General features: G+C 41.3%; 1 protein-coding gene across 3 annotated transcripts; it reads right to left on the reverse strand.

The window, feature by feature from the left end:
• Positions 1–2,793: 2,793 nt before the first annotated feature.
• Positions 2,794–21,853, reverse strand: HACD4 (3-hydroxyacyl-CoA dehydratase 4). 3 transcript variants are annotated; one of them, XM_012577740.5, is made up of 7 exons: positions 20,483–21,843; positions 16,248–16,351; positions 15,224–15,351; positions 9,303–9,415; positions 6,792–6,898; positions 5,967–6,098; positions 2,794–5,282 (listed from the first exon to the last, which is right to left on the reverse strand). In XM_012577740.5, the coding sequence occupies exons 2-7, from the start codon at positions 16,342–16,344 to the stop codon at positions 5,200–5,202; spliced, it is 660 nt and encodes a 219-aa protein (XP_012433194.1). In that variant the 5' UTR covers positions 16,345–16,351; positions 20,483–21,843; the 3' UTR covers positions 2,794–5,199. The 3 variants fall into 3 exon arrangements, with proteins under 3 accessions (XP_012433194.1, XP_072778807.1, XP_030113968.1); XM_072922706.1 differs by having other exon boundaries at positions 2,794–6,098; positions 15,224–15,321; positions 20,483–21,853; XM_030258108.4 differs by having other exon boundaries at positions 2,794–6,098; positions 20,483–21,847.
• Between the last annotated feature and the right edge of the window lie 3,207 nt (positions 21,854–25,060).

The raw sequence follows: 25,060 nt of genomic DNA on the forward strand, positions 1-25,060 counted from the left end.
AAGGTTAATAACAAAGGAAAAAAAAAAACTTTATTAAGCTACCACTACTACTATAAAAGAAAAAAGAAAGGAAAAAACCACACAAAATTCAAAATGAAAACCTTTCAAAACATTCCTCCTCCCACCACCCAACTCCAACAAACCACAATGAGACACATTTGGACACTTAATCAAGTCTTCACTCTTCCACATAATTAATACTGAGTCCATCAGGGGAGAGAGGAGTCTCCCTTGCACCATGGACCCCCAGGAAACACAGCTGCCACCTCTTGTGTTTCCATGGCACACATGGCACTGCCCAGACACACCGGCCAGTGTGACACTCTCCATGTCACAGTGCTCTCACCACCGTGCATGGACAGAGACTGCTTATAGGGCTCCTTTAAGGATGCTTTGCCAAGGACCAACAGGAACAACAGTCCAGTGTCTCATTTTGGGACTACAGTCCCCCCCCCCATTTTCCCCTGGGGCCGAGGGTCCAAGAACAGAGATCGTCTTCTCTTCTTCTTTGAAGATGGAGGGCATCCTCACACCCTCCTCAGCCTTTCTCTGTTCATTCCTGAACTGGTAGTTGCTGAAGGAGTCTCTTGGCTCACCATTGCATCCCCCTAAAATGCAGTCTCTCTTGGAGGAAGGATTGGTTCAGTCTATGGCTAACAAGAATAGCCAAAAGCCACTCCATCATCTCCCCCCAACCTTCTTTCCGTAACATCTGAGGTCCCAGGCTGTCTCTCTTTCCTTCAAATTGAGGAGAAGTAATATTTCACAAAGCCTTTATTTCACAGGAAAGGGTTAAAAGTCCTGGACTCCCCCGGATGGCTGAAATCTTGGCCCAGGACTCTGTCTCCCGTCTCCCATGCTGGACATCTTCCCCCCCTTCTCCTTCTCCTCTGCTGGCAAACTCCCAGGCGTCTGCAGGCTCTCTATCTCTTTCCCTCTAGGCTGGGGTGGGGCACAAAGACATCTCAGATGTTCTCCACCCTTCCATCCACAGGAGCTGGCCCAGCTCGGTTCCAGACCCTTCACTCCCGGTCTATCTCTCTAGGCCACATGGTTCCCCTCCCCACCCAGCCTGGGCTGGGCAGGGGAGGTCTGCACTCTCCAATGACGGGAACCAAAGAGAGCGAGTGCTCCTGGGAATTCCGATTTTAACCCCTCTGTGTTCTCAGAGGCGTATCCACCTTCAATTGGTCACCCCAAGTGTCAGTATCCAAACCTGACCCCTGACTGGTTGACCTCTTCTTTCCGAGAAAATTCTTTTTCCCGTGTCAAACCACGACAAGGTGCCAGGTATCAGGTTCCTGATAGAAGTCTAAATGGATAGAGGAGTCACTGTAGCCCTGTATAAAGAGATCTGGGGGTACTGGTATCTCAAGATACAAAGATTTAAGTTCAGAGAATCACAGAATTATTGGAGTGGGAAGGATCGTCTGGAGGGCAACACACCTTTCGTCAATGGCTCCTCCACCACTTGCATTAATAAGTTATTTTCCAATATCTGCAAGAACTTCCTGGACTGTGTGCTGAGCCATGTTGTGCCTCCAACAATTATCAGGATTCTTGAACTCTCAGGGGAGGACCAGGGCCCATGATCTTAAGGCTACTTCCAGTTGCCCATAGAAAGCCTCATCAACTTCCTTGTCCAAGTCAGGTGGCCTGTAGTAAACACCCCCAACAGTGTCACCCATTTTAGGCTGTCCTTTAATTTTTACTCATAAGCTCTCAGCTCCTTGTCTGTCCCTGGGCAGAGCTTGATGCTTTTTTCACATAAAGACCAACTCCACCACGTCACCTTGCTGACCTGTCCTTTCTAAGAAGTACACAGGAATCCATGACAACATTCCGGTGGTGAGCTATCCCACCATATCTCCGAAATTGGAGTGAGAGCGTGACTCTGTGATCACACATAGATTTCCAGTTCTTCTTGTTTATTCCCTGTGCTCTGTGATTTGTGTACAGGCACTTCAGGCACTCCTAGGTTCCCTAGGAGGGGTGTAAGAGGATTCCCAATAGCCATTCCCACCCTTGATGTGTTTAGCCCTAAGACTCTCATCTTGAGGCAGTGAAGCTTACCCTGGCTGGTATGGCCCACTCCCCAGGAGGGAGCAATGGCAAAAATATTGCCACTTTGGATCCCAGCCAAGTCATTAACTTTAAAGCCCATCTCACCAAATTGGCCAGTCTGCTGCCAGAACTTCTCATGCCCTTTTTAGACAGGTGGATCCCATCCCTTCCTAACAGGCTACAATCATTGAAGTACAACTCAATGTCATAAAAGTCATTGTCCCAAACATCTTTTTGCCTGTACTGTTCTGAGCTTTTCCAGGAACTTAGGTGAGGCACTGGAGCTGAAGTTACAGTGTCCTTTTGTGCTCACACATGGAAGGCTGATTACCTCAATCTCCCAACTGCCTGCCCCAAGTTCCCTCTGTACCAGGAGGTGGGGAAGTCTTCTGTCATGAGCTTTATGCCTTTATCAGGCAGTTTACACTTGGAGGACCTCTCCATAGTGAATTTTAAAGAATCAGTTTCCTATTCCAGCCTTTTACTCAGCTATATGTTATATGTCTTGAGACAACATTTTTTTAACATAAAACAATAAACATGGTTTTATCAGTGATAGGTTTGACCTCAGGCGTCTTCCAGATGTCCAGTCAGCCTCATCTCCTCAATAGGACATTCAATCTCCCTCCTCCTCCTCCTCAACAGGACAGGGAAAAAACAGGATGAGAAAGTTCATGGGTCAAGATAAAGACAGAGTGACCATTTACTATTCACTGTTACAAAAACAGATTCAACTTGTCAAAGAAAAATTTATTGCCAATTAAAAATAGAGTAGGATGGAAAGAAAAAAGGCAAAACTAAAACTAACTCCCCCCTACACCTCCCTTCTTCCTAGGTTCACTTTACTCCTTCATTCCTGCATTTTCTACCTCCTCCCTCCCCCAAGCAGTACAAGGTGGGTGTGAAGATTGCACTTAGGTAATAAACCTTAATATCTGCTTCTTGTTTGTTTTTTCACTGTTGCTCAGCTCCAGCATGGGGTCCCTCCCATGAGACACAGTCCTTCATGGTTTCTTCTCACAAGATGCAGCTCTTCAGTCCATTAGGAAAAAGCTGCCTCAGTGGGGGTCCCTAATGGCCCACAGTTCCTGCTTTGCTTGTGTGAGCTCTCCATGGGCTGCAGATTCCCTCAGGGCACAGCCACCTGCTCCAGCCTAGGGTTCTCCACAGGCTGCCATGTGGATATCCTGTCTGATGTGTTTCTCCATAGGTTGCAGAGGGACAACCTGGTCCACCATGGGCTTCTTCATGACCCACAGAGAAATCTGCTGCAGTGCCTAGAGGAGCTCTTCCTCTGCTTCTCCATTGACCTTGGTGTCTACAGAGCTGTTTCTCTGACATTTTTCTCACAGCTGCTGCATAACATTTCTTACCTTTTCTTAAGTTTTCAAAGAAATGGCATGCCGTCATCTTTGCTGTTTGGTACAGCATTGTCTTGCAGTAGCTCAATTTTGGAACTGGATGGAATCAGCTGTTTCTGGCATGTTGGATTGAATTTCCAAGGGAAAGTTAATGTTTCAACTTTAGGAAGCTATATAGTGGTTTAATGTGGATTTACTCTGGCTGTCTTCAAAACTGTCATCTTACTCAGCTGTTCTATATGTTTCTTAACACTGTTCACAATTGAATCAGTTTGGGTGAGACAGAAGCCCAGAGTGAAAGCACTCCTGCCTCTCTACAAAGTTCCAAATTTCTGTTTGCAGTGGTTTGAAAAAAACTAATCCAGGGTTGACACTATACTATTCTAAGCGTGATCTTGTTCCTTATGGTCTGCAAATACTTGGTGGTCAAAAGAGTCTGCAAGCATTGTCTGCCACATGTATTAAATAAATAAAAATTATAGTAGGTGACCTTTCATAACAAAATAATTTAGCTTCACTGTTTCCGTATATAACCTCTTCGGCTGCATGGTTTGAAAAGTCATGCAGGCAAAAGCCTCTTCATACTTTAATAGTATTTAGTTTCCCTTTAAATATTACCTTCTCTCATATTCCTACAATCTAGGAATAGATTGTATTCCTACAATCCCTTCCCACAGTTTTCAGTCAGCTAGAAAAAAAAAAAAAAAGCCTCACTTTTCTTCCCCACATGCTTGAATTGAAACATAGGTGATAATCAGTACAGATGAAACATCAGAAAAGCTCCTGCCAGTCTCTAAGGAATTATTTGGCTATTCTTGCCTGTATAATCCAGTGGGTTGCTGTATATATTCCTCATTGCCAACCTTTGAAAAGCCGATGTTCTAGTTGCATTCTCGCAGTTTATTGTAGAGAAGTACAAGGAGCAATACAACTGAGTAAAATGCCTAGAATTTTGCACATGGCTTTTGACAGTCATTCAGTTCCCTTTTAGGAACAACATATTATTTGACCTGACTACATCACACTTCTTTTGCACATATCTGTCTGCTGTTCAGCATGGAAGAAAATCATTGTGGGGGAAGAGACTGACATGCCAAACACATTATTAGAAGTGTTTATTTCTGACACTTAAACATCCCCTTGAATATATAGTAGATGAATACCTTAACACTTGCCTTTCTGATTTAGCTGCATTTTCTGGAACCGTCTTTTGATAACTGAAGGATGGGGCCAGAGTGTGAAGGATCCTTAGTGAACGCCTAGATTAATCATCATGTTAGTTTCTATGCTGCAAAGGTTCTGACTTCTGCTCCTTGAGAGATTCCAGTTCCAGCCAATTTAGCATTTATATGTGAGGTACATATATGTTGGCCTAGTATAAAGTTATTTTACAGATTAAATGATATTACAGAATATCTGTAATACCATTACAGAATATCTGTAGCTATAGATCAGAATTAACACTGAAATACGGGTCTGGCTGTGAGTTGTAACACATTTCAATTTTTTTCAGAATTCTGTAACATATATTAGAAAAAAAATTAATTTTAAAAACTCTGCCCACTTGAAGTCAAAACATTCAAAAGTTTTCAAAAGCTGCTGTATTTTTGAGGTGCACTCAAGAGATCTGCCTTTTCTGAAAATTTTACACAGCCAGATAATGTTCATGCAAAGAGGAGCTTTGCATTGAGAAATCTTTTTCCAGTTTGTTTTTAACTATGATGTGCAGCAATCTCCTAGGAATATATTTTGTCCTTCCAAACAAAATATCAACTTAGCTTCTTTTATTTTTGATGTTGTCTGTCCCTAGGTGTGCCATTCTCTCAGAGAAGAGGTTCTGGATGATAAAGCACATACCTGAATCAAAACATAAAACAGTGTAAGAACAAAGGACTAGAATTCAAACTGTCTACAATTAATTTAGAAGGAACTGTAAGAGCCTTCATCTGACAAGCTTGCATAGTTCCTTATTAAGTACAAGCTTGCATGTACTTAGGAACAGAACACTCCATCATAAAGATGAGATCCTTCAAATTCACATTAAAGCCAATGAAAGAACAAAGACTTCTGTATGATGCAACTAAATTTTCAGTTGAAATTTTTCCAAAATGTTTAGATGACAAGGAGAAGGGATCTGTTTACATGCAAGTCTTAATTTAGATATAATTTTTCATCCCAGCTAGGAGTTATGAGCGAGGAACACTTACACAGAACCAGCATATGATCAAATGGGAATTGATTAAAAGAAATAAACAAAAAAGCAAGTTTCACTAAATAGCTGCAAGGCTAGCATCACTGAAAAAACTTCTGTAGGTTTGTGGTTTTATGCACCATATGCATAGTGTATCTTGCATATTTAACTATTTGTATTTAAAAGATACTGGAAATCTTCACTACAGGTAGTGATGCACTTTTCTGCAGTGGTCTGCAGGAGATGTAGTTAGAGAGAGTTTGTGAAAGGCCCGGTACAGATTTGATTTTTTGTTGCAAGGGCATCCCAGTTGTGTTGAGACCCAGCTTTCTGGAAGATGAGATACTTACCTGCAAAGAGCACTAGCAGGTACATTTTTAGAACATAGGGGAAGTAGATTGAGAAGGTGAATGGAAATGGTAGCTTGGTGGAGTATGTGCCAAAGGATTCAAAATAAGGCAGTGATACACAAATTGCAAATCCTGTAAAAACATGGTAAATTCTTTGTCTAAAGGAAGAAGAAGATCATCAAAGAGCTCAATGAGCAAGTCATATAACCTTTTATATTTTATAAACCTGTACATATATATATCTGTATGCATTCATATACATATGTATGTTTTCTTCTTGAGTTCAGTTTTGTAGGTTTGGGGTGCTAATTGCTCTAAATACTAAAATTAATACATATATCCTTTTCACTAACAAGTTCTATCAGAAACAAGTACTTTCATTGTGTTCCCAGTGGGCAGAGTTCTCAGTGTAAATATGATAACCTGCTACGGTCAGTCTCAGTTGGGGAGAAGCTTTGGAACTTGCTGTCTAGTATACTCAGTCTGGAAGGGGGGAATCCATATGTCTTTTATGAGGGTATCTTTCTGCTTTACTTAGGAAAAAAGAATTCTCCCAGATTTTTAAAAATTTAACACCAAGCAAACAAAAAAACATAAAACCTACCAGATACACAACCCCAAACACCAGATAGTCCCTATTAAAGTAAAAATAACAGAAAAGGGAGACAGAGGTAACATAGAGGTTAATATGAAGTACATGAACATTTATGACAGCTTTGGCGTCACATGAGGAACTATGTTAAATACAAACGGCAATTGAAGTGATCACATTTTACTGAAGAATATAAAGGAAGCAAGTGTTTGATACCTTTGCCAACTTCTTACCTTTAGCTAGAACTGAAAGGGGATAAAGCACGATGCACAGTGAGAAGTTGAGCCACGTTAGTGGTAGGTAGTATATACCCATCCTTGCCAACATATTGTAAGTGTACCTGCAGAAAGAGGAAAGCAGATAGGTTCAGAGGAAATTATGATGTCTTTAGAATAAAGATGCAATACTGGAAAATTCAAGGGAATTGCGGAAGAGCTTGGAGCTGTCTAAGTAAATTTCAGAGCCAGCAACAGTTTTTGTTCAGACTCCAATGCCTGAAAGTAGATGGTGCATTTTCCCCGAAGAGTTACCTGTGGTGCTACCGTAGAATGGGCAGGCAGCAATAAAGCCCTCCAGACAAAAAGCTGTATCAGAAACAAGCACAATTTCATACTGGTCCATCAGAAAATGGTTTTCAGATGGGGGAGTTTCAACTGAGAGGGGCAGGCAGAATATCACTGTTGCTTGGGACTGAGACAATCCTGATTCATGACTGCTGAGCTAGCTGAATCACTGCTGAAGAACGTTAAACAAGAAGGCAATTGCAGGTACATAACCTGTAGTACATCTGTCCCTCTCCTGGACCTCAGCAGGGGTAGTTGGTCCAAAAAAAGCAGTTGCTCACCAGTGTACTGTAGCTTTTTATTTTTACTGTGGCTGCTACTGTTGCTTATTGGGAGCCCAGAATGCTTAGTACTTCAGTCTCCAAAGGTGACCTGATCTTGGTTTGATCTTAAAGTGGTACAGCAGCTCTCCAAACACTGCAGAAACAGGTCTGATTGCATTTTTGGTCAGCTGAAAGACTTTCTGCACTTTGGGCTTGCTAGAGATGTGCATCTATTACCAAAGACTTTCTGACAGATAAAACTAGTGCTAAACACACCTGTATTCCCTTTTTATTGGTTGATTTGATTAATTTTGCATTAATTTCGCATCTTACCTGGACTGTAGAAGAGTAGACCATTAAAAATGGCCCATTGTCTCTCAAGGTTGCCCTCTGCAGCCTCAGGATTGTCTCCATTTTTTATTATTGTCGCCCTTAAAGCTGAATCTCAACACAATACAAAAAGGAAGCAGCTACTCCCTCTCTATACAATTCCATGGGCTGTTATGGTATAAGCAGGAAAGATCAGAACTTGCTCTCAGTATATCACCAGCCATAATGCATAATAAATAGTCCTTCAGAGAAATTTACATCCCTGAAAGTTTATGTGGAAAAACTTGTAATACTTCAAGAATAGTTGGCTTAGGGATGGGAGAGATCCTTATGCACTTTTAGGCATGAATACTTCTTTGAGATACTAGGACATGTCATGGATGCTGTAAGATAAATCAGGTAAGAATTCTAAATTTGTATGAGTTGTGCTATGGTTTATTTGAATTGGTAATTTGCTGCTATAGACCACAGGAGCTTTCCAGTTAAACAGCTGTTGTTACTGTGGTGTTCTTTAGTAAGGGTAGAAAATAATGACGCATCAATGGTGCTATTATGCACTGACAAGACTTCACAGCCAATATTGTTTCTACTGTTGGCATTTCTCCAGTTGCACTGAACCCTTTCATTTCAGATTAGGTTCTACTGTTTTACAAACTTCTTGAAGGTTTACAAACTTCAAGAAAAAACGGGATGGAACTACAATCAAAATAATTATTACATGCAGCAGCCTATTAAAAGGTATTTCAAAATACTCTGAAACTGACTTAAAATCTTTATTAATTCTCTCTGACACTTTCCTGTTTCAGATCTCTTTTATAACATGTTTCCTTTGCTGCCAAAAACCATATTATTCAGTCAGTGCCCTAAGCAATATATTTAAATTAGCAGAAAGGCATTTTATCAGGAAAAAAAGTTTTGCTTCAATACATGGGTTGCTGTGAGAGCTGTCTTCTTAAAATGCTTCTTAATTCTATATGTACATGCCTAAAGTCTACAAACTGAGGTGCATAGAGGCTTACATTACATATGAGAAGTATGTGATGTTCTTGTGGCATGATATATACCCTACTACATGAAAAATCTCAGTCTTCTGCAGCAGGAGCTCTTGGCTTTTTGGAAAGCACAGTGCAATTAACCAAGAACAGTCTTTCTGCCTTTGCAAGTTCTGCTGGTGTTGCCTTACTGTGCTGTCAATCTTGGATCAAAGTGGATTTAAAAAAAACAATAATAAAGCAACAGGATGGTAATGACAACCAGCATGGCTTCAGGAACTGCTGTTCTCCAGAAGGTAGTTATGATTGCCTTTTAAATTTTCATTAAAAACATCAAAGCCTTTGAACTACAAATGTTAATGCAGTCTGCTAATGCATTACTCTATCATACATCTGTAAGTTACTCTGCCTCTTAACCATGTGGATTTTTGTAAAAATTATTAGGTAACTTAAAAAGTTCAAGCTTTTATTTAAAAATTGATAATATGCTTTGCCAATTTTGAAACAATTAAATGAGCCTGCTTCACAATGCGGGTAGAGTTCAGCTGGCAAGAATAACCTGTTTTCCCCTCCTGGTTTTGATGTTGACTCCTTACCTGACCACATCTAATAAATTCCAAAGGAAAAATAAAACACAGACGACATATTTCCCTTGAACTTCTTCCTGACTGTTGATCACGACAAATAAAATAATTATTCTCTCAGTGATCTGAAAAGAAAAGAAAACTTTGAATTCAGTTGGCATATTCTCTAACCTATTTCTGTGGTGTTTTGGCAAAAAAGGAGGCCACAAATGGATACAGTTTTCTTTACACAACATCAGCAGTGAATATATTGTTTCATGGCCTGCTTTTGTTCAAAGTCCTACAGCAAAGAGCAGTGGACACTGCTGGCTGTAGCATCAAAGAGCTGTTATGATACGTGTGGAAGTTGGCTTGCCAGCTGGGATGACTTGTGTTTGTAGCCAAGGAAACCTATGGGTGAGCCCAGGGAGGTTGTGGAAGCAAGGACTACTCTTGCTGCACCTGACTACCTGGAAGGCTGGCAAGGATAAGCTTCCTTGCTTGTAGGCTGTGTTGGAGGCTGTAGGATACGGAGGGCCCTTTTTGAGGAGGGTCATATGCCAGAAAGTATTAATTTTGCACTCCCAGATCTGCTCCTCATATCTTGGAAATCTGTGTCCCAAGGAATCTCTTTCATGTAAGATTTGCAGAAAGAAGGAGGAAAAGTAGAATTCTTTATCTTTCTTTCCATCTTATTCTTAGTTACGGGAAATGGGTTTAAGCTTGTCACTTATGTGAATGATTGCCACAGTATTTATGTCCTAGCATTTTTCTAGTAGATGAACTTTATCCAACCCACAAATGAAAAGATAATGCGGATTAAACAGGCAATGTCTCCAGCTTAAAATAAATACTTTGGTAATATTAAAACTCAAGAAATTTTTTTAAAGTGCATCTTTTTGCAGGTTTCCTGAAAACTTTCCTAACAGTATCCATGTCCTGCCCTGTAAAGTAAATTAATCAGTACTCCAAGAGTTGTCAAGCTGTCCTGGAACATTAACAATTCACTCTGATTTACACTCTATTTGAAAGTGTTGAAGTAGAAAACATGCATCTAAGCAGTTGGTATGAATTAATACAGCTTCATCAGGTTGGATTTTTTTACCCAATGCCATGTCTTCCATAAGGTACATTTGTTGTAATGATTTCACAAGTTGTGATGTCAAATCAGTTAAAAGTTACAAAATTAAAGTGGATTACCATAGTTGTTTTTTTAAGTGTTGTTATTCTTCATTGGTTTCCCCAGACTCCTACCTTAAACAAAGTAAGAATTCTGCCTCTCGGCAAGTTTGTGTGGTAGTTTTGCTACGTAATATTTACAGGCTCCTGCATGGACCATTCTGGCCACAAACTCTCTTGTTTCACAAACCACATCTGTCAGATAAAGCGGCCTTCACTATTCAGCAAAATTACGTCAGAGCAATTTTTCATACAGAAAGAGAGGATATCTGCCCCCCAGGGATCTGGTTCCTCATCTTGGAAAGCACTGAGGGTCCACAACAGCTAAAAATGGTTTTCCTGCTTCTCACCATCCTATGACCATTACCTTGTGCTGCTGATCCCATAGGTCCCTAGCTGAGGAACTGATTTTTAAAAAGGTCAGATGTTGGCAGACTTCTGTATAGATGGGTCAGGAAACAGAAAGTGAGAGCTCATATGTCCTGTGTTTGTACAGTGATGCTGAGAAACATGGTGAAAACATGGGGGAAGTGGGAGTATTGAATGCAGATCTGAAACCAGATAGAACAGAGATACAAGAAACACAGCAGGGCAACCATCACAAAAAGGAAATCAAAACAAAGGTAGAAGCTGTGTGAGCACTGGGTGGGATTGTGTGCTGGAGAGAACAGATAAGATAGGATCTGAGTTAAATTGTTAGATGTAGAGTGGTAAAGAATGCAGCATCGGTGGTGTGGGTATTTTGTTACTAACTCTAAAATCAGACTTGAGATGTGGAGAGAGAGTTCTGCATTATTTTTAATGCAAGAACTATTTCAGGGAATTGCTACAGGTCCTAGAGACCATGGGCTTCATCATGATAGTGAAAAGATGGACATCTTTTTTGAAAGTTCTTAGATGCCAGAGCTGGAAGATTTTCCAAATGGTCACTCACTTTTCAAAAAATGGCTAGGAGGAAATGGGCTAGAAAACAGCATGGGGTAAATGACTGGGATCCAATCCCATTTCGGTGAGAGAAAGGACAAGCAGTAGAAGGGTAGTTACCTTTTCAAACTCCAGTTTGAAACTCCAGTTTCAAATGGATGTGTGCTGGCCAGTGACGGAATGACTACAGAGACCCAAAATTCAGCCTTATAATCTAGAAGTGGAAGAAGCTGTGGATTTTCTTCTCTCCCCAGGATACAAGGAGAAATATGAGGCAGTTAGAACCACCTACCTGGGGTGCAGCAGACTTCCTCAATCAGAGAGTCATACTGGGGAAGGGGAGCAATGGAGGCATGCAACTTTGCTAATTACACATGAAGGAACTCAGTAATCAAACTATAAAGTATGTTAAGCACCTGCAAGAACATGAAATTGGACATGGCACAAACTGGTCATCTTGAGGTATTTGTTCCTGTTAGACTGCAGTCTCATCTGGCAAGCAATGGGCTGCACAAAGCAGCCACCAGACACTGAGACTGGAAGGATGTGGCCTTGGTCTGGAGCTCATCTGTGGGGCAGGACACAGAGCTGGCTGCTCAGGACAATTTTGATACCCCCATGAGGACAGACAGTAGCATCCTATCTCTTTTTCTGCATAAATCAGCAGGTCACCTGCCTGCTTGCCTTTATTCTCTTTCCTTTCATAGCACTCCTAGCTTTAGGTAACCCACACAAATCAAAGGTAAACGCAGAGATTAGTCAAAGGCTGGGGACATTTTCTGCAAGTGAAGAGGCAGGGTGCTTCTTGGAGAAGAGTAGTATGTTTTGATATTGTGTTGATATATGTACACACGTATCTGTATGCATATATACATGGATTCATGTACATTTATAAATACACACACATATACACATGTAAATAAAATACATGTGCTGCTGCTCAGCCATGGATCATTTCCTGTATGGATCATCTGTCCTTTCATGAATGAAGATGTGATGTTCTTTGTAGGTATACTCATGCTCTAAATGAAAAAAAAAAAAAAAGCACAAAACCACAAGTCCTATGTTTTCACATTCATAAAAAGGAAGTATGTGCTAACATATGATGAAGCATAAATTTTCAGTTTTCATTCCTTCTTTAAAATCAAATTGGAATTACCGTCCTTTTCTGACACTGATTTCTCATAGGATACAGCAGGTTCTGTAGGGTGATAAAAGTTTCTGCAAGGCAGACTGAGTTTTTTAATCAAGTAAGTGAAACAGAGCAAATTTGGCTAGAGAAAATAGCACATTCACTTTCATTTTTTAATAACCATGACTGTGCAATGTTTTACTCAGTACCTGAAATGCTTACATAGTTCTTAAATTTAGTGTATATTAACAAAAACCAAAAAAACTAAAAAAAAAAAAAAAACCAAAAAAAAACAACAACAAAAGAAAGTGAGAAAAGTGCCACTAAATATTTAAAGTTAAAAAAAAAGGTTTTTATCACAAAGCCATAGTACATTGCTTTTGATTTGGTAAATCCAATCTGTTCACACAGGATGAAGGACTACTCTTTGTTTCACAAAAACATCAGTCTTTTCTTAGACCTTTTCTCTCTCCTTGCTATGGTACAAGTCCTTTCAACCTTTGCTCTTTTGCCAGACTAACACATTTCATTACCTTCTGTTTTGCTGGTGACAATGACATGTGACATGTTCTCCTGCCCTCCTCCAATTATTTAAGGTGTAAATAGCCTTTGCATCAGCTTTATGACCATCCCCTGCCTCACTTTACCCCAGCACATCCATCACACAGGACTCATCTTTCTTTCACGATGTGAGTTGGCCTTGACCTACCTTGCTTTTCTCAATTGCCTGGTGGCCTGACACTTTGTCCCTCAAAGAGTTTTTCCAGAAGACTCCTCTGAATTTGTTTTTTCATTATCTGTATCATGTAACTTAAATTGTTTTTCTTAAATGCTACTAAATCACGACAAATGCAATAGGCAGAAATCTTTCACTCAAGGATTCATTTGCCTCCACCCATGTGCTTCTCTGACATTGCCTGAGCCAGCTGTTCTCACATTCTGGCTATCACCCCAAGTGAACTTCAATGTGGATGTGCATGCCTGTTAATGAGAGATGCATACAGGGGTTTTAAGCTCTGAGTTGGAATAGGTGATAGGAGCAGAGAACCAAGCAGCCCCTCTCAAATTCTTGCACCTTTGTCAGTGCACTGCCTGTACAGCAGTCTAGTAAGCTGCAGCAAGGTAAACATTTCTTAACCAACATCTCTTCCCTAGTTCACTGTGGAAAATATACCTTTTTTTCCTTCCTAAGAGGCAGTGAAGAAAGTGTGATGAGGCATGTGGGAGTAGTGGTGGCACACAGATGCTAAACCAACACTCTCAGAAAAAACGGGTAACCCACAGGACAGCAGAGTCTCCACCAAAGAGCTTATATCTCTTGTTTGGACAGCATGAGGCTGCTGCTAACAAGGGAGGAAAGTTCACAGTGAGAGTGCAGTTGGGGAAAGAACCAAGTAAGGATCCAAAACTATATTTGGTGGGAGGTAAACACTGAGAGTCACAGTGCCATATGGTTCCCTGAGCTGCTGCTCCATGTTTACCAGATCACTGTGCAAACTGCACTGCCTAAGAAAGGTCACAGTTTTCTTGCTCAGAATATCCCTTTCATACTAAAGTCATTTGTGGCAAAACATAATAGTGTTTGTGCAGGCCTCCCTGATCTCTGCCTTGTGTAAGTCTGGCTAGGAAAGAAACAGACTATGTCAGGGCTGGGGAATGTGTAAACTCTGTCAGGACAAGGCCTGCTTTAATGACTAAGAGCAGGGTGCTCTTCTTTCCAAGACATGTGAGATTTGTTACAGGTCATACTAGATAGGAGTCTTCTTTTTCCCCTAGATTAGCATCAAAGCCTGCAGATTTAGGCAAGGAAAAGCAGTTCTTTACATTTTTATGGATTTGATACTTAGGGAGCAGTGTAAAGAATAGAGATCTGTATTAGTCAATTTAGACAGTTAATGAAGACTTGAAAAGAGGAACATCTTCACCCATGAATACGTCATTTGACAAAAATGGGCTATCCAGAAAACTAAAAACATAACTAACTACTCTTGGTCTTCTGACTGCTGAGAGAAATACGAGTTTCACCGTTACTCAAATACTATGGATTGAAAAGGTTTGAAGGTAAATTCAAGTAACCATTTTCTTTTTTCCAATGTATTAAGAAAAAAATAACAAAACTTGATATTAGCACCCAAAAGAAAAAAATAGCGTGGCAAGGAAATTGTCAGAGTATCATCTTTCTTTCTGCTATAGCAGTTTTGGCTGGTTTTCTGCCTTCAGCTGAACATATGACAACTACTAGGGAAAAAGACCAGCTTGGTTAAACAGAGAACTTACTGGAAGTCAGGGAAAAAGAAGAGAGTGCATCAACTGTGGAAGGAGGGGAAGATAACTTAGGGGGACTATAGGGATGCTGGGAGGTTATGTAGGGAGAAATTTAGAAGGACCAAGCCCCCCTGGCTTGGTTTGATTACTGCAGCTGGCCACTGACCCACTTCTGCTGGTGGCCACTCATCCAGACCTTTTCTGGGTCCATGCTGGGGACCAAGCATGGGGTACTCACTATTCAGTTTCACTCAAAAAGAAAAAAGTTGACAGAAGAGTTCTTTCCCAACCAGCCCAGTTCTGAGGAACCAATTCCTGCAGTTGGGAAATTACCAGGAAACCAGGCTGCCTGAGGAAGGGTACATTCAGAGTAGTTCGGCCTGGGCTTGTCCCCAGGGGCAGCCATGGCTGATGTGTGTCGGTCATGAAAGGAGAGCTTTGAGAACGAACTTACCTGCAAAAACCTGGGGAAGAGACGGCTTTTGTCAATGCCGATGAGGATGTGTAGGATCTCCAGGACAGATAGCAACTGGCAAAGGCGCATCACCATTCCTATGGAGTGAAATGTGTCAGCCAGTGAATCTAAAGACAAAATTAAGAGGAAGATTAGAGGATGGTTATACAGTTAAAAGTCTGGAGCAAGTGCTGGTTTTGCTTTTATGCTATCATCACTGGAGATGACAAGAAATAAAGTACATACAGTACCAAACTTCTGGGTAGCAGAAGAAAAGCTTCAAGGAGTGGAGGAGGCAATCTGCTCTGTGTGTATGGTTCTGACACAGAGGCAGGAAGCTGAGAAAATAATTAAATTCCCTGTACTTAAAGCATGGGCAAATACTGTGCAGGATGTGTTGGTTTAGAGATACTGCTTTAGGGTATTTCTAAATAGGAGAAAATGTTGAGGAAATGCATGAAGAATTTCTAAACACTACAAGATGTTGAGTTCCTGCCTATATCTGCACTGCTGAAAACAAGTAGTCCAGAAAGTAAGGATTTTATATGCCTAAAACTGTCCACTGTTATAAGTAATTTTAAATTTTCAGTCACTAGTTTTCTTTTTTTGTGTCTTATCCCCAGGCAACAGAAAGAGAAATATATTGTAATGTTTTTGAAGATAGAGAGTCATGTGTAATAACCACAAAGATATTTTCTCCCGGTGGCTTCAGTAAGATTAATATTTGCCATTGTGACTGGACCTAGCCATTTAGGTTTATGTCTAATTCAAATGTTACTAGCATGCCACCAAATATTAAAGTTTATTAGTAAAACAAGAACTTAATTCCCAGTGTGACAAGGGTAGAAGACAGACACAAGTAATTTGTTCAGCCTTTTTAATGGAGTGCCTTTCTGATTGAATTACAGTCCCTGGTGTTGGACATACACATGTTCAGAATCTCAACTTTAGATCTAATTTGATATTTCTGTGTGTCTGTCATTGCCACTTAAAATGTCCAAGGAAAATAGAGAAGGAGCCTTACCTTTTCCAAATGTCATGAACCTGATGATCATATTTGTAAATATCCAAGAATGTCCACAGAATTGCATTAAGTCATACACAAACAGGTACATGTTCATGGTAAAGCTGTGGAAAGTGGAAATAATAAACTATATTACTTAAAACAACATTGTAAGAAATTGCACCCTCTTTGGACACGTTAATAAATCAAAGGAAAAGAGCTGAAATTGAGAGCAGCCCTGCCAAGAAGGGCTTGGGGGTGCTGGACATTACATAGCCATGAGCACTCCCAGCCCAGAAAGCCAAACATGTCCTGGGCTGCATCCAAAGCAGTGTGGGCAGCAGGGCCAGGGAGGGGATTCTGCCCCTCTGCTCTGCTCTGCTCAGACCCCACCTTCAGGGCTGCATCCAGCACAGGAAGGACATGGACCTGTTGGAGAGAGTCCAGAAGGGGATCAGAGCACAAGAGAATAAGATGATCAGAGGGATGGAGCACTTCTCCTTTGAGGAAAGGCTGAGAGCATTGGGACTGTCCAGGCTGGAGAAGGTTTCAGGATGACCTAATTGTGGCCCTCCAGTACCTGAAGCAAACTTAACAAGATGGAGACTTTTTACAAGAGCATGTAGTGACAGGATAAGGGAGAATGGCTTTAGACTGAAAGAGGGCAGGGTAAGATTAGATATTAAGGAAAGAGTCTTTACTGTGAAGGTGGTGAGGCACTGGTACAGGTTCCCCAGAGAAGCTGTGGATGCCGCATTCCTGGAAGTGTTCAAGGCCAAAAGAAGGATGGCGTTCTGAGAGACCTGGACTAGTGGAAGGTATACCTGCCCATGGCAGGGGTGTTGGAACTAGAGGAAGCTGAATGGAACTTAACAATTATCAATGTCCCTTCCAACACAAATCATTCTTTGGTTCCATGAAATATAAACAGAACAGTGAAACCTGTGTGTATCTCTCAGAGGTTCCAGAACAAACTCTGTCTAATGGATTAAAGGCTCCCTTTGTTGCTACACTTAGGATATGCCCAGAAAAATTTTCAGAGTTCCCACCAATCATTAGGGTAATCAGCAGCCATAAAGTGAAATTTTTGCCTCCAGAGGAAGAAGTATCTAAACAAAGATACTCCATTAACTTCTGGATTCAAATTACATTTAATGAACAAAATCTTCTCCTGTGGGAGAAGACTAATTTTGCAGCTATTCTAACCTAATTTTCATGGACAATCTGACTTTTTGCAAGACGTCATGAGCTCTGGATATACCTATTTTCCTATAAATGCATTTTCTTCTGGTCTATTTTGAAAAGAGAGATTTACTTGTCCTCCAGCTATAAGACTACTTTTTAGGAAATTAACTTGTTAATTTTGTACTAGAATTTATCTCCTGTGTTGGACCTATTAATTTCCTGCTCTAGTAAGTAGTATTCTCTTCAAGTTGTGCCTTGATCCCGTATGTTCTTGCCAAAAGACTTAATTTCATTTGTATCTGTACATTAACAAATGGAATAAATTTTCAAAAATATCTAAATTTGATGAATGCCTATCCTTCATTCCTAGCAATGGACCATAAGTAACAATACTTGTGTTACTTATGTTACTTATTTAAATTGATCTAGATAAACTCATCTTCTAAATTTTTATTGCAGGTGAATTGCAGGGAGGTCATGAAAGTGCTTGTCTTCCTCTCTTCCAGTTATGTAGGATGACAACTATTCACAGCATCACTTTTGTAAACACAAAAAGATTTGTGGGAATAAAATATTTCCCCAAAGACATCATTGTCCCTTGATACTGTAAAAATAAGACATATCAGGACCCAAAACAAAGGAATCTATTCCATAGATCCCTTTCTTTTGGGAAAAGTAGAATACAGCTGAATTGAACTAAAGTCCAGTGAAATCAATTAAGATTTAAACCAAATTCCATCTGTTTTATTACTGAATGACACTTTGTTCCATCTTGTGGCAAGAAGAAGTTGGGAAACTACATATTATAAAAAGACAACAAATTAAGAACATTGTTCTGTGTTAAGAAACAGCCTGATTACCAGATGGATAGATATTACTTTATGGAAGTTACAGGAATGGACATCAAAATCTTGAGACTTTCCAATCAGCAGCTCCACCACTCTTTTGGTCCGATACTGCTGTGTATGCATCGCACTGATGCACCTTCTCACTTCTGAAGTTCAGTTTGCTAGATGTTCTCTCATCCTCAGAGCCTGTCTTTCAGTGATTTGATTGTATTTTCCAAACTCTTCCTGCATTGGCTGGCTATAAAACTGTTGTTTTTGAAGTGCTTAGGATACTTAATCTTGACTAAACAGGGAGTAACATTTGTAAACACAGCCTCACATTAGTGTTTTGGCAGTGTGGCAGCTGTTGCACATTAGAGCACATAATCTTTAAAATATACCAGTGACTGCTGAAGTATGTACAGACTGTTACATTAATGGAGGGCCCCATATTCCCAAGGAGTGTAGAGATGTGGTGCTGAGCAGCATGCCGGTGTTACATGGCAGACAGATCCTGGCCCCAGAGCTGTGAGTGAGTGGCACAGTTCCCGCCCCTGCTGAAACTGCACTGTGAAGAAACAACCCTGATCTGAGACTGCATCACACTTTATCAGCCTACTCTGTTAATCTCTGCACAACAAGTACTTAAGACCAAACAAAAGCTATTCACAGGAGCAAAGAAATCTGAAGAGACTGAAAGGTGATTTCACTGTGATAAAAGGAAGCTGAAATGTAACTTTTCACCAAGGTCCTTCTCCATCCAAAGGCTGACCTCTTTACCTACAGAAACAAAAGCGGGCCTAAGATAACCTATTTCCCTAGTTCCCTGTCCCAACAGCTCTGTGTCACAACACAAAACTCAGGCATCTGCTTCTATGTGACATGTGAAGGGCAGAAGAGGCCTTTATTTAGATCTCCTGCTCCCATCGGTGCGCAGCAGGGATGGCTCCACATTTCACTTCCAGAACCTGCTTCTGCAGCTGTTGCAAGCATTACACAGACAATCCATCAGGTACTGATTCAGTCCCTGAGCCTGTCTCAGATTGCTGGCTAGTCTCCCAAAACTCACTTTGCCACCCTGGTGCCTGACCTGCTGCCACATCTCTCCCTTTAGTGTGATTTGCTTTAAAGCATCCAAGTTTCTCTCATTTGAAAGAAATGCAGGGGGAAGGGTGGACACAGCACATTTCAGTACTCTGCCTGCATTGATGACAGGAGAAAGAAACAAACATAGCTCTTGCAGGAGACACAGACCCAGAAGGCTGCACTTGCTCTCTGCTGTTTTAATTGTCAGTTTCACCTTATTCACTATGGCAATTTACTATTTATTTTTTACAAATATTTTTAGTAATATTTACTGTTTATTATGCCAAATACATTGAAATGCTAGGGATGCATTTATCATATGTAATACCAACCTTGCTTAGCAGAAAACTTATCTGCTTTCTCTGTGGGCTCAAAACCCAGAAAACTAGATTAAATATAAGAAATGTCAGAACTAGCACACACAGCAAAGATTTTATCATTTTAGTTGCAAAGCCTGATGTATTTCCTTGGGCAGCATTTTCACAAAGTGTAACTGTTGCATTTTATTATTTTTATCACAAAGATCTTCAGTGTGTCTCTTTGGTAACCATCATCCAAGGCAAGCATGGAGGTAGGTGCCCTTAGTGTCTGAAGGGTGGTCAGGACCATGCTCCCCCATGAGCCAAGGTGACAGCACAGCACAGGCGTCCAGATCAGGTCAGCCCTTGCCCCATCTGTGTGTCCCTTGCAGGGTGACAGGACGAAGGCCACACTCAGGTTGCTCTCAGGGTTGTCCCACACGGAGGATCCCACCCAGGGCTGCATGCACAGAGCACTTTACTGCCCCTTGGGACTCCTGTGCTCTGCTGCCTTCCTGTGTGCCTGTGCTGGCTGACCACACATGAGGAACCAGCCCCCACGCTGAAACCAGAGAGCAATGTTCCTTTTTTTTTTTTTTTTTTTCCCTCAGTAGGCAGGATCTGCTAGAAAATTCCCTCTGCTGACATAGTTTCCTTCTAAGTCACATTAAGTCATGTTGGTCTGAACTTCTGTGTCTTCCCCTTCCTACCCGTGACAAGCTGCAAGCCCTGTAGTTAAGGAAGAAGAGAGCTGCTGAGTACAGCTGCTGTACTTTTCTCCCACATGCCACCCACTGTTTTTTCCCCTCTCCTTTTTGCATTTGAGCAGTCTGTGTCACCTTCACTCAAGAAGCATTACCTGTTGCAGGGGTCGGATTGCTGCTGCTGCTCCAGAGCTTTCTCCTTTTTCCTTTCTGCAGCTGCAACAGCTGTTTGTTAGGAGATCACCCCTCCTCTTTCCTCTTACCCCACCCCACGACGTCACCGTATGTAGTACTAAGCAGGAACAGCACTGCACTTCCCGAGAAAGAAGTTTTTATACCCAAATACTTCCACTGTATTTGCCCTTATCCTCAGTCAGCCCAGCCCAGCTCAGCCCAGCCTAGCACAACCTAGCCTACTTTAGCCTAACCTAACCTAGCCTAATCTAATCTAAATTGGTTTCTTGCTGTTGTACCAATAAACTAGTCTGTAAATCCCACTAACTTTATTTCTTAACACAGAGCAGTGTTTTGAAAGATTACTGGAGGGAAGAAATGCAAAATTATAATGCTTCTTTTATGCCTAAATCATCAGCAATTCAGCAACGCTCCACCAAATGGTAAGGAAGGATGGGAGCACACCCATCCTTTAAATTATTTCAGATAGAGGAAAGAATTTTGCATTTATTATATAGAAATGTGTGGATTTTCATGCCCCTGTGAAATTTTGACACTACTTGGAGAGTGAAAATATATGTTCATCCTAGTTTACTTCTGCCTGAGGTGTCTGGGATATCTTAGCATAAATCAGATCAAGAACACCCTAACTTGTTTATAAACTCCCTTCTGCAAATAAGTAAGTTTTGCCGCAGGCATTTATGTTGGAATTACACCCCATCTTGCAGTGAGATTTGAAATCTGATGCTGTAAGTGAAGAGCACCCTGAAGATATAATAAACATAGGATGTTATGTGTAGGTACAAAATGCTGGAGGATAAAATGTCCCTTACTGGGTCCCATCCCTATTGCAAGCAGCACTGAGCTCCCAGTCGGGCCATGCCATGTAGTGTCCTGGAGAGGTGTGAAATGCCTCCCTGGCTAGTGAATGATTTCCTGGCAGGCACAGTGGGACATTGTGTTTTCCATGGTTATGTCTCCCGCCTGAGACCTGAGCACAAGGGTCGTACAGTTACGACTGGCTTTCCTGCCATATGGCAGCTTACTTTCACTGCTCCAGAATCATCTTTTTCTAGGCTAAAGAATTCCTTTCTTTCTCAGGAGGAAATAATATATCAGTGTTAAATAGAGGGTTAAGCAATTAAACATACCACTGTTGAAAGGCCCACCCATGAACTGCTTACTCACTCCCCTCTGCAGCTGGACAGAGGAGAGAAAATCTAGCAAATGGTTCATGGGTTGAGATAAGGACTGGGAGAGATCCCTCACCAAATACCATCATGGGCAAAGCAGGAACAACTTAGAGATACAAAGTGAACTTACAACTAACAAATCAGTGCAGGATAAAGATAAGTAAAAGTAAGTCCTTAAAAAAACACCTTCCACCATCCCTCCCACCTTGTGAGCTGTACCTCCTGCCCAGCTGGCACAAGGAGACAGGGAGTGGGTGTCATGGTCAGTCCATCACCCATGGCTACTCCTGCTGCTCAGGGAGAGGAGTCCTTCCCCGGCTGCACCGCGGGGTCCCTCCCATGGGAGACAGTTCACTGAGAGCTTCTCCAGCATGGCTCCATCTCATCAGCAACAGCTCCCTCCAAACTGCTGCAATGGGATCCATCCCACAGGCAACAGTCCTCCCAAAACTGCTGCAGCATGGGTCACTCTTCCACGGCGTGCAGTCCTCCAAGGCCAGGCTGCTCCAGCCTGGCAGCAAGGCCTCCCACAGGATCACAACCTCCTCCAAGGTGTCTGCCTGCTTCAATGTGGGGCTCCTCCACAGGCTGCAGGTGGATCTCTGCATCGCTGTGGCCCTGCACAGGCACAGCTGCTTCACCATAGGCTGCACCATGGGCTGCACCTTGGGCTGCAGAGAATGTGGGCTCCGGTGCCTGGAGCACCTCCTGTCCCTTCTTCTGTACTGACCTTGGTGTCTGCAGAGTTGTTCTCACTTGTTTCCACTCTGCTCTTCTTTGGCCACAGTTGCAACTGCACAACAACTTTTGTTTTGATTTCTTCTTAAACCTATTAAACCAGAGGCATTACCACCATTTAAAATAGGCCCGGCCTTGGTCAATGGTGCACCCATACTTGGAAACACATATTAACTGGATATGGGAACAAGAGAATAAGTAATGGAAAAAAAACCCTACCTTTTATTTGTGGAAAAAGAACTTTCTTCCCACTCCAGCTATTCTCTTGCAGACTAACTTCCGTCTAGAAACTACTTACCCAGCATAAAAAAACCTATTTGTATTGCTGCTGCTATCTCTTAAAACAAGCTTTATGCCTGTTCTGCTTATGGTGTTGAGACCAAATCTCATGGGTTTTTAAAAATCTAAGCAGTTTTTAACTGCATTTGGTTTCCCTGCATCATGAGGTAGCGAAAACACATTCTATCTGGGCATGGTGCTTGTGTCAGGAATCTTTGCAAGGAGATGCTTTATGTAGAAAGTTAATGGCAATCCTGAAATGCCTCATGTGATGTGGAAAGAATTTCATTTTCTTCAAACAGGAAACATTACCGGGCTAAAATATCTGTTCCTTTTTTACACAGCTTTTGTTTCCAAATACTTGCTATAAAACCAATATGCAAATGTGTTTTTAAGAAAAGAAAATATGTGTCTTAAAATTAATTTTCAATGTTCCTGTTAACATTATGTGTCCCTTCCTCTATAATTAGATTTTTTGGCTCTGTGAATTCAAGCCTGTGTTGGCCAGTGGATTATGCTATTTTAAGCACTGGTAAATCACATCTCTGAAATGTGTGCTTAGCTGTAAGCACAGACTCCCATGCTATTCACCTCAGTTAAAGTAAACCCTGGGCTGCCTGGAGACCATGGAGCTGATGTGGTGCTGCACTGGCCACTCTTACTTCTCACTAGCCAGTGGAGGTATTTGCACAGTGCTGTATGTTTGTGCCGTGTGACCATAACTGCTAGGGAGGAAAGGAAGGCTATGTGGAGGCAGCAGGGGAAACAAAGTCTTCTTCACTGCAAGCAAGTAATAGGGAAAAGTGTCAGTGTTTTTGTCTGTACTCTCAAGCTGGGCAAAAGAGGAAGCAGCAGCCATGCCATCTCCCCTCTCACACCCAGGAGATTTTATAAATTGAGCAGAGACCCTGGCTTGCAAACAGCTCCCACCTCACCAAAGCTGACTTGCTGGCATCATCTAACAGAGCAACTTACACCAGTTTCTGGCTGCTTTAGGATGAGAAGAGCTGTAGTGAGGGAGGCACCTATTGTGCCGCAAGGGTCCACCAAACAGATACACACCTGGCAGGGGAGTTAGCTTTGCAATTTTATCAGGTGAAAAATGGCATTTGGAAATGCTTTTGGAGAAAAAAGATTATCCCAGCCAGCCTGTTCAACATTGTGCATCCTTTAGCATTTTGCCACTTTTCCTGTCCAGACCTTCCAAAATGTCATTTGAAGATGTGACAGTCTTACCCTCCTTACTTGTCAGTTCCTGTGAGTCTCTGAGGGAGTAGGTCATAGATCTAGATGGACCTGTGTACTTGTAACCAGCCCCTCAACTCTGTAGGAATATGCTGATTCAGAGGATTCATTATTTTCAAGCACTGGTTTCAAGCGGTACAATATTACCCTAATCCCCAGGCTGAGGTAAACAGCAGAAAGAACTGCCTGTCTTCTCTGCATAGATTAAAAACCTCAAACCATTGTGTTTCTGTAGCACTACTTAATTCTGTTTTTCATTAAAACCTTTCCACATGGAAGGAACTTATTTTTATGATGCAAAGGATGACTTTTTAGGCTGATTATTATAACCTGGTTTTACTGTTTTTAGGGAAGCCAAATCTGCATATTCAAAGGCTATATAATCTGGGTTTTTATTTTAAAATAAATTTTCTATGATTTATTTTTCTTTCAGGGAGCAGTGTAAATAGCATCTCTCATTTTTTGTTAAAAAAAACCTGGCCTTTATCCTTCATCACATCCTTTCTTCTCATTCCCAAATGAACAGGGCCTCTTTCCAGCAGCATGAGAAATTCACAGGTTTTGCTTTGGAGGCAGTGAAAAGATTACCTAAATATCAAAGACATACCCAGTTTTGAAATGAGTCATGTTTCTACAGTATCTGTGCCTCCTAATTTACTGCTCCCAGTTTCATTGCTGGATGAGACCCACAACCCCATAAAATTTGTTACCACAATAATAAAGAGGAATTACTGCTAGATGGGCTGGTAGATTTCACTTTATTGAAGTGTTAGTCCTGACCAAGTCTCTTATAAGGGAAGTTGTGATGATAGCTTCTGCCATTTTCTAGGAATGTAACGGTTTGTAGAAATACTGAACTGTAAGGAACTGGGAAAGAGAGGGATATAGTTCCTATTTTTCTTTAAAAATGAACAAACAAACCAAGAAGAAAAAAGAGAAAGCAAACTAAGTGTTTAATATCTTGAACTACTTCGAATGATCAGTATTCATGTCCAACATAAATACTTTTAACGTATAAGTGAGTAGCTCTGACTGGATTTAATATTTGTCACAAAGATAACACCCTGAGTTATATGGCAGGCAGCAAGAACTTATTTTTAGTTA

Source organism: Taeniopygia guttata, chromosome Z, assembly GCF_048771995.1.
Source record: "Taeniopygia guttata chromosome Z, bTaeGut7.mat, whole genome shotgun sequence".
In the NCBI taxonomy this organism is placed as follows: Eukaryota; Metazoa; Chordata; class Aves; order Passeriformes; family Estrildidae; genus Taeniopygia; species Taeniopygia guttata.

Excerpts from the sequence above, each read along its gene's own strand:
- HACD4 (XM_030258108.4), bottom strand. The coding sequence starts at position 16,344 with ATGAACATGTACCTGTTTGTGTATGACTTAATGCAATTCTGTGGACAT. Across the intron at positions 15,352-16,247 it reads GTTCATGACATTTGGAAAAG|ATTCACTGGCTGACACATTT; the intron begins GTAAGGCTCCTT and ends TTTTGTCTTTAG. Across the intron at positions 9,416-15,223 it reads TCTTCCCCAGGTTTTTGCAG|ATCACTGAGAGAATAATTAT; the intron begins GTAAGTTCGTTC and ends TTTTCTTTTCAG.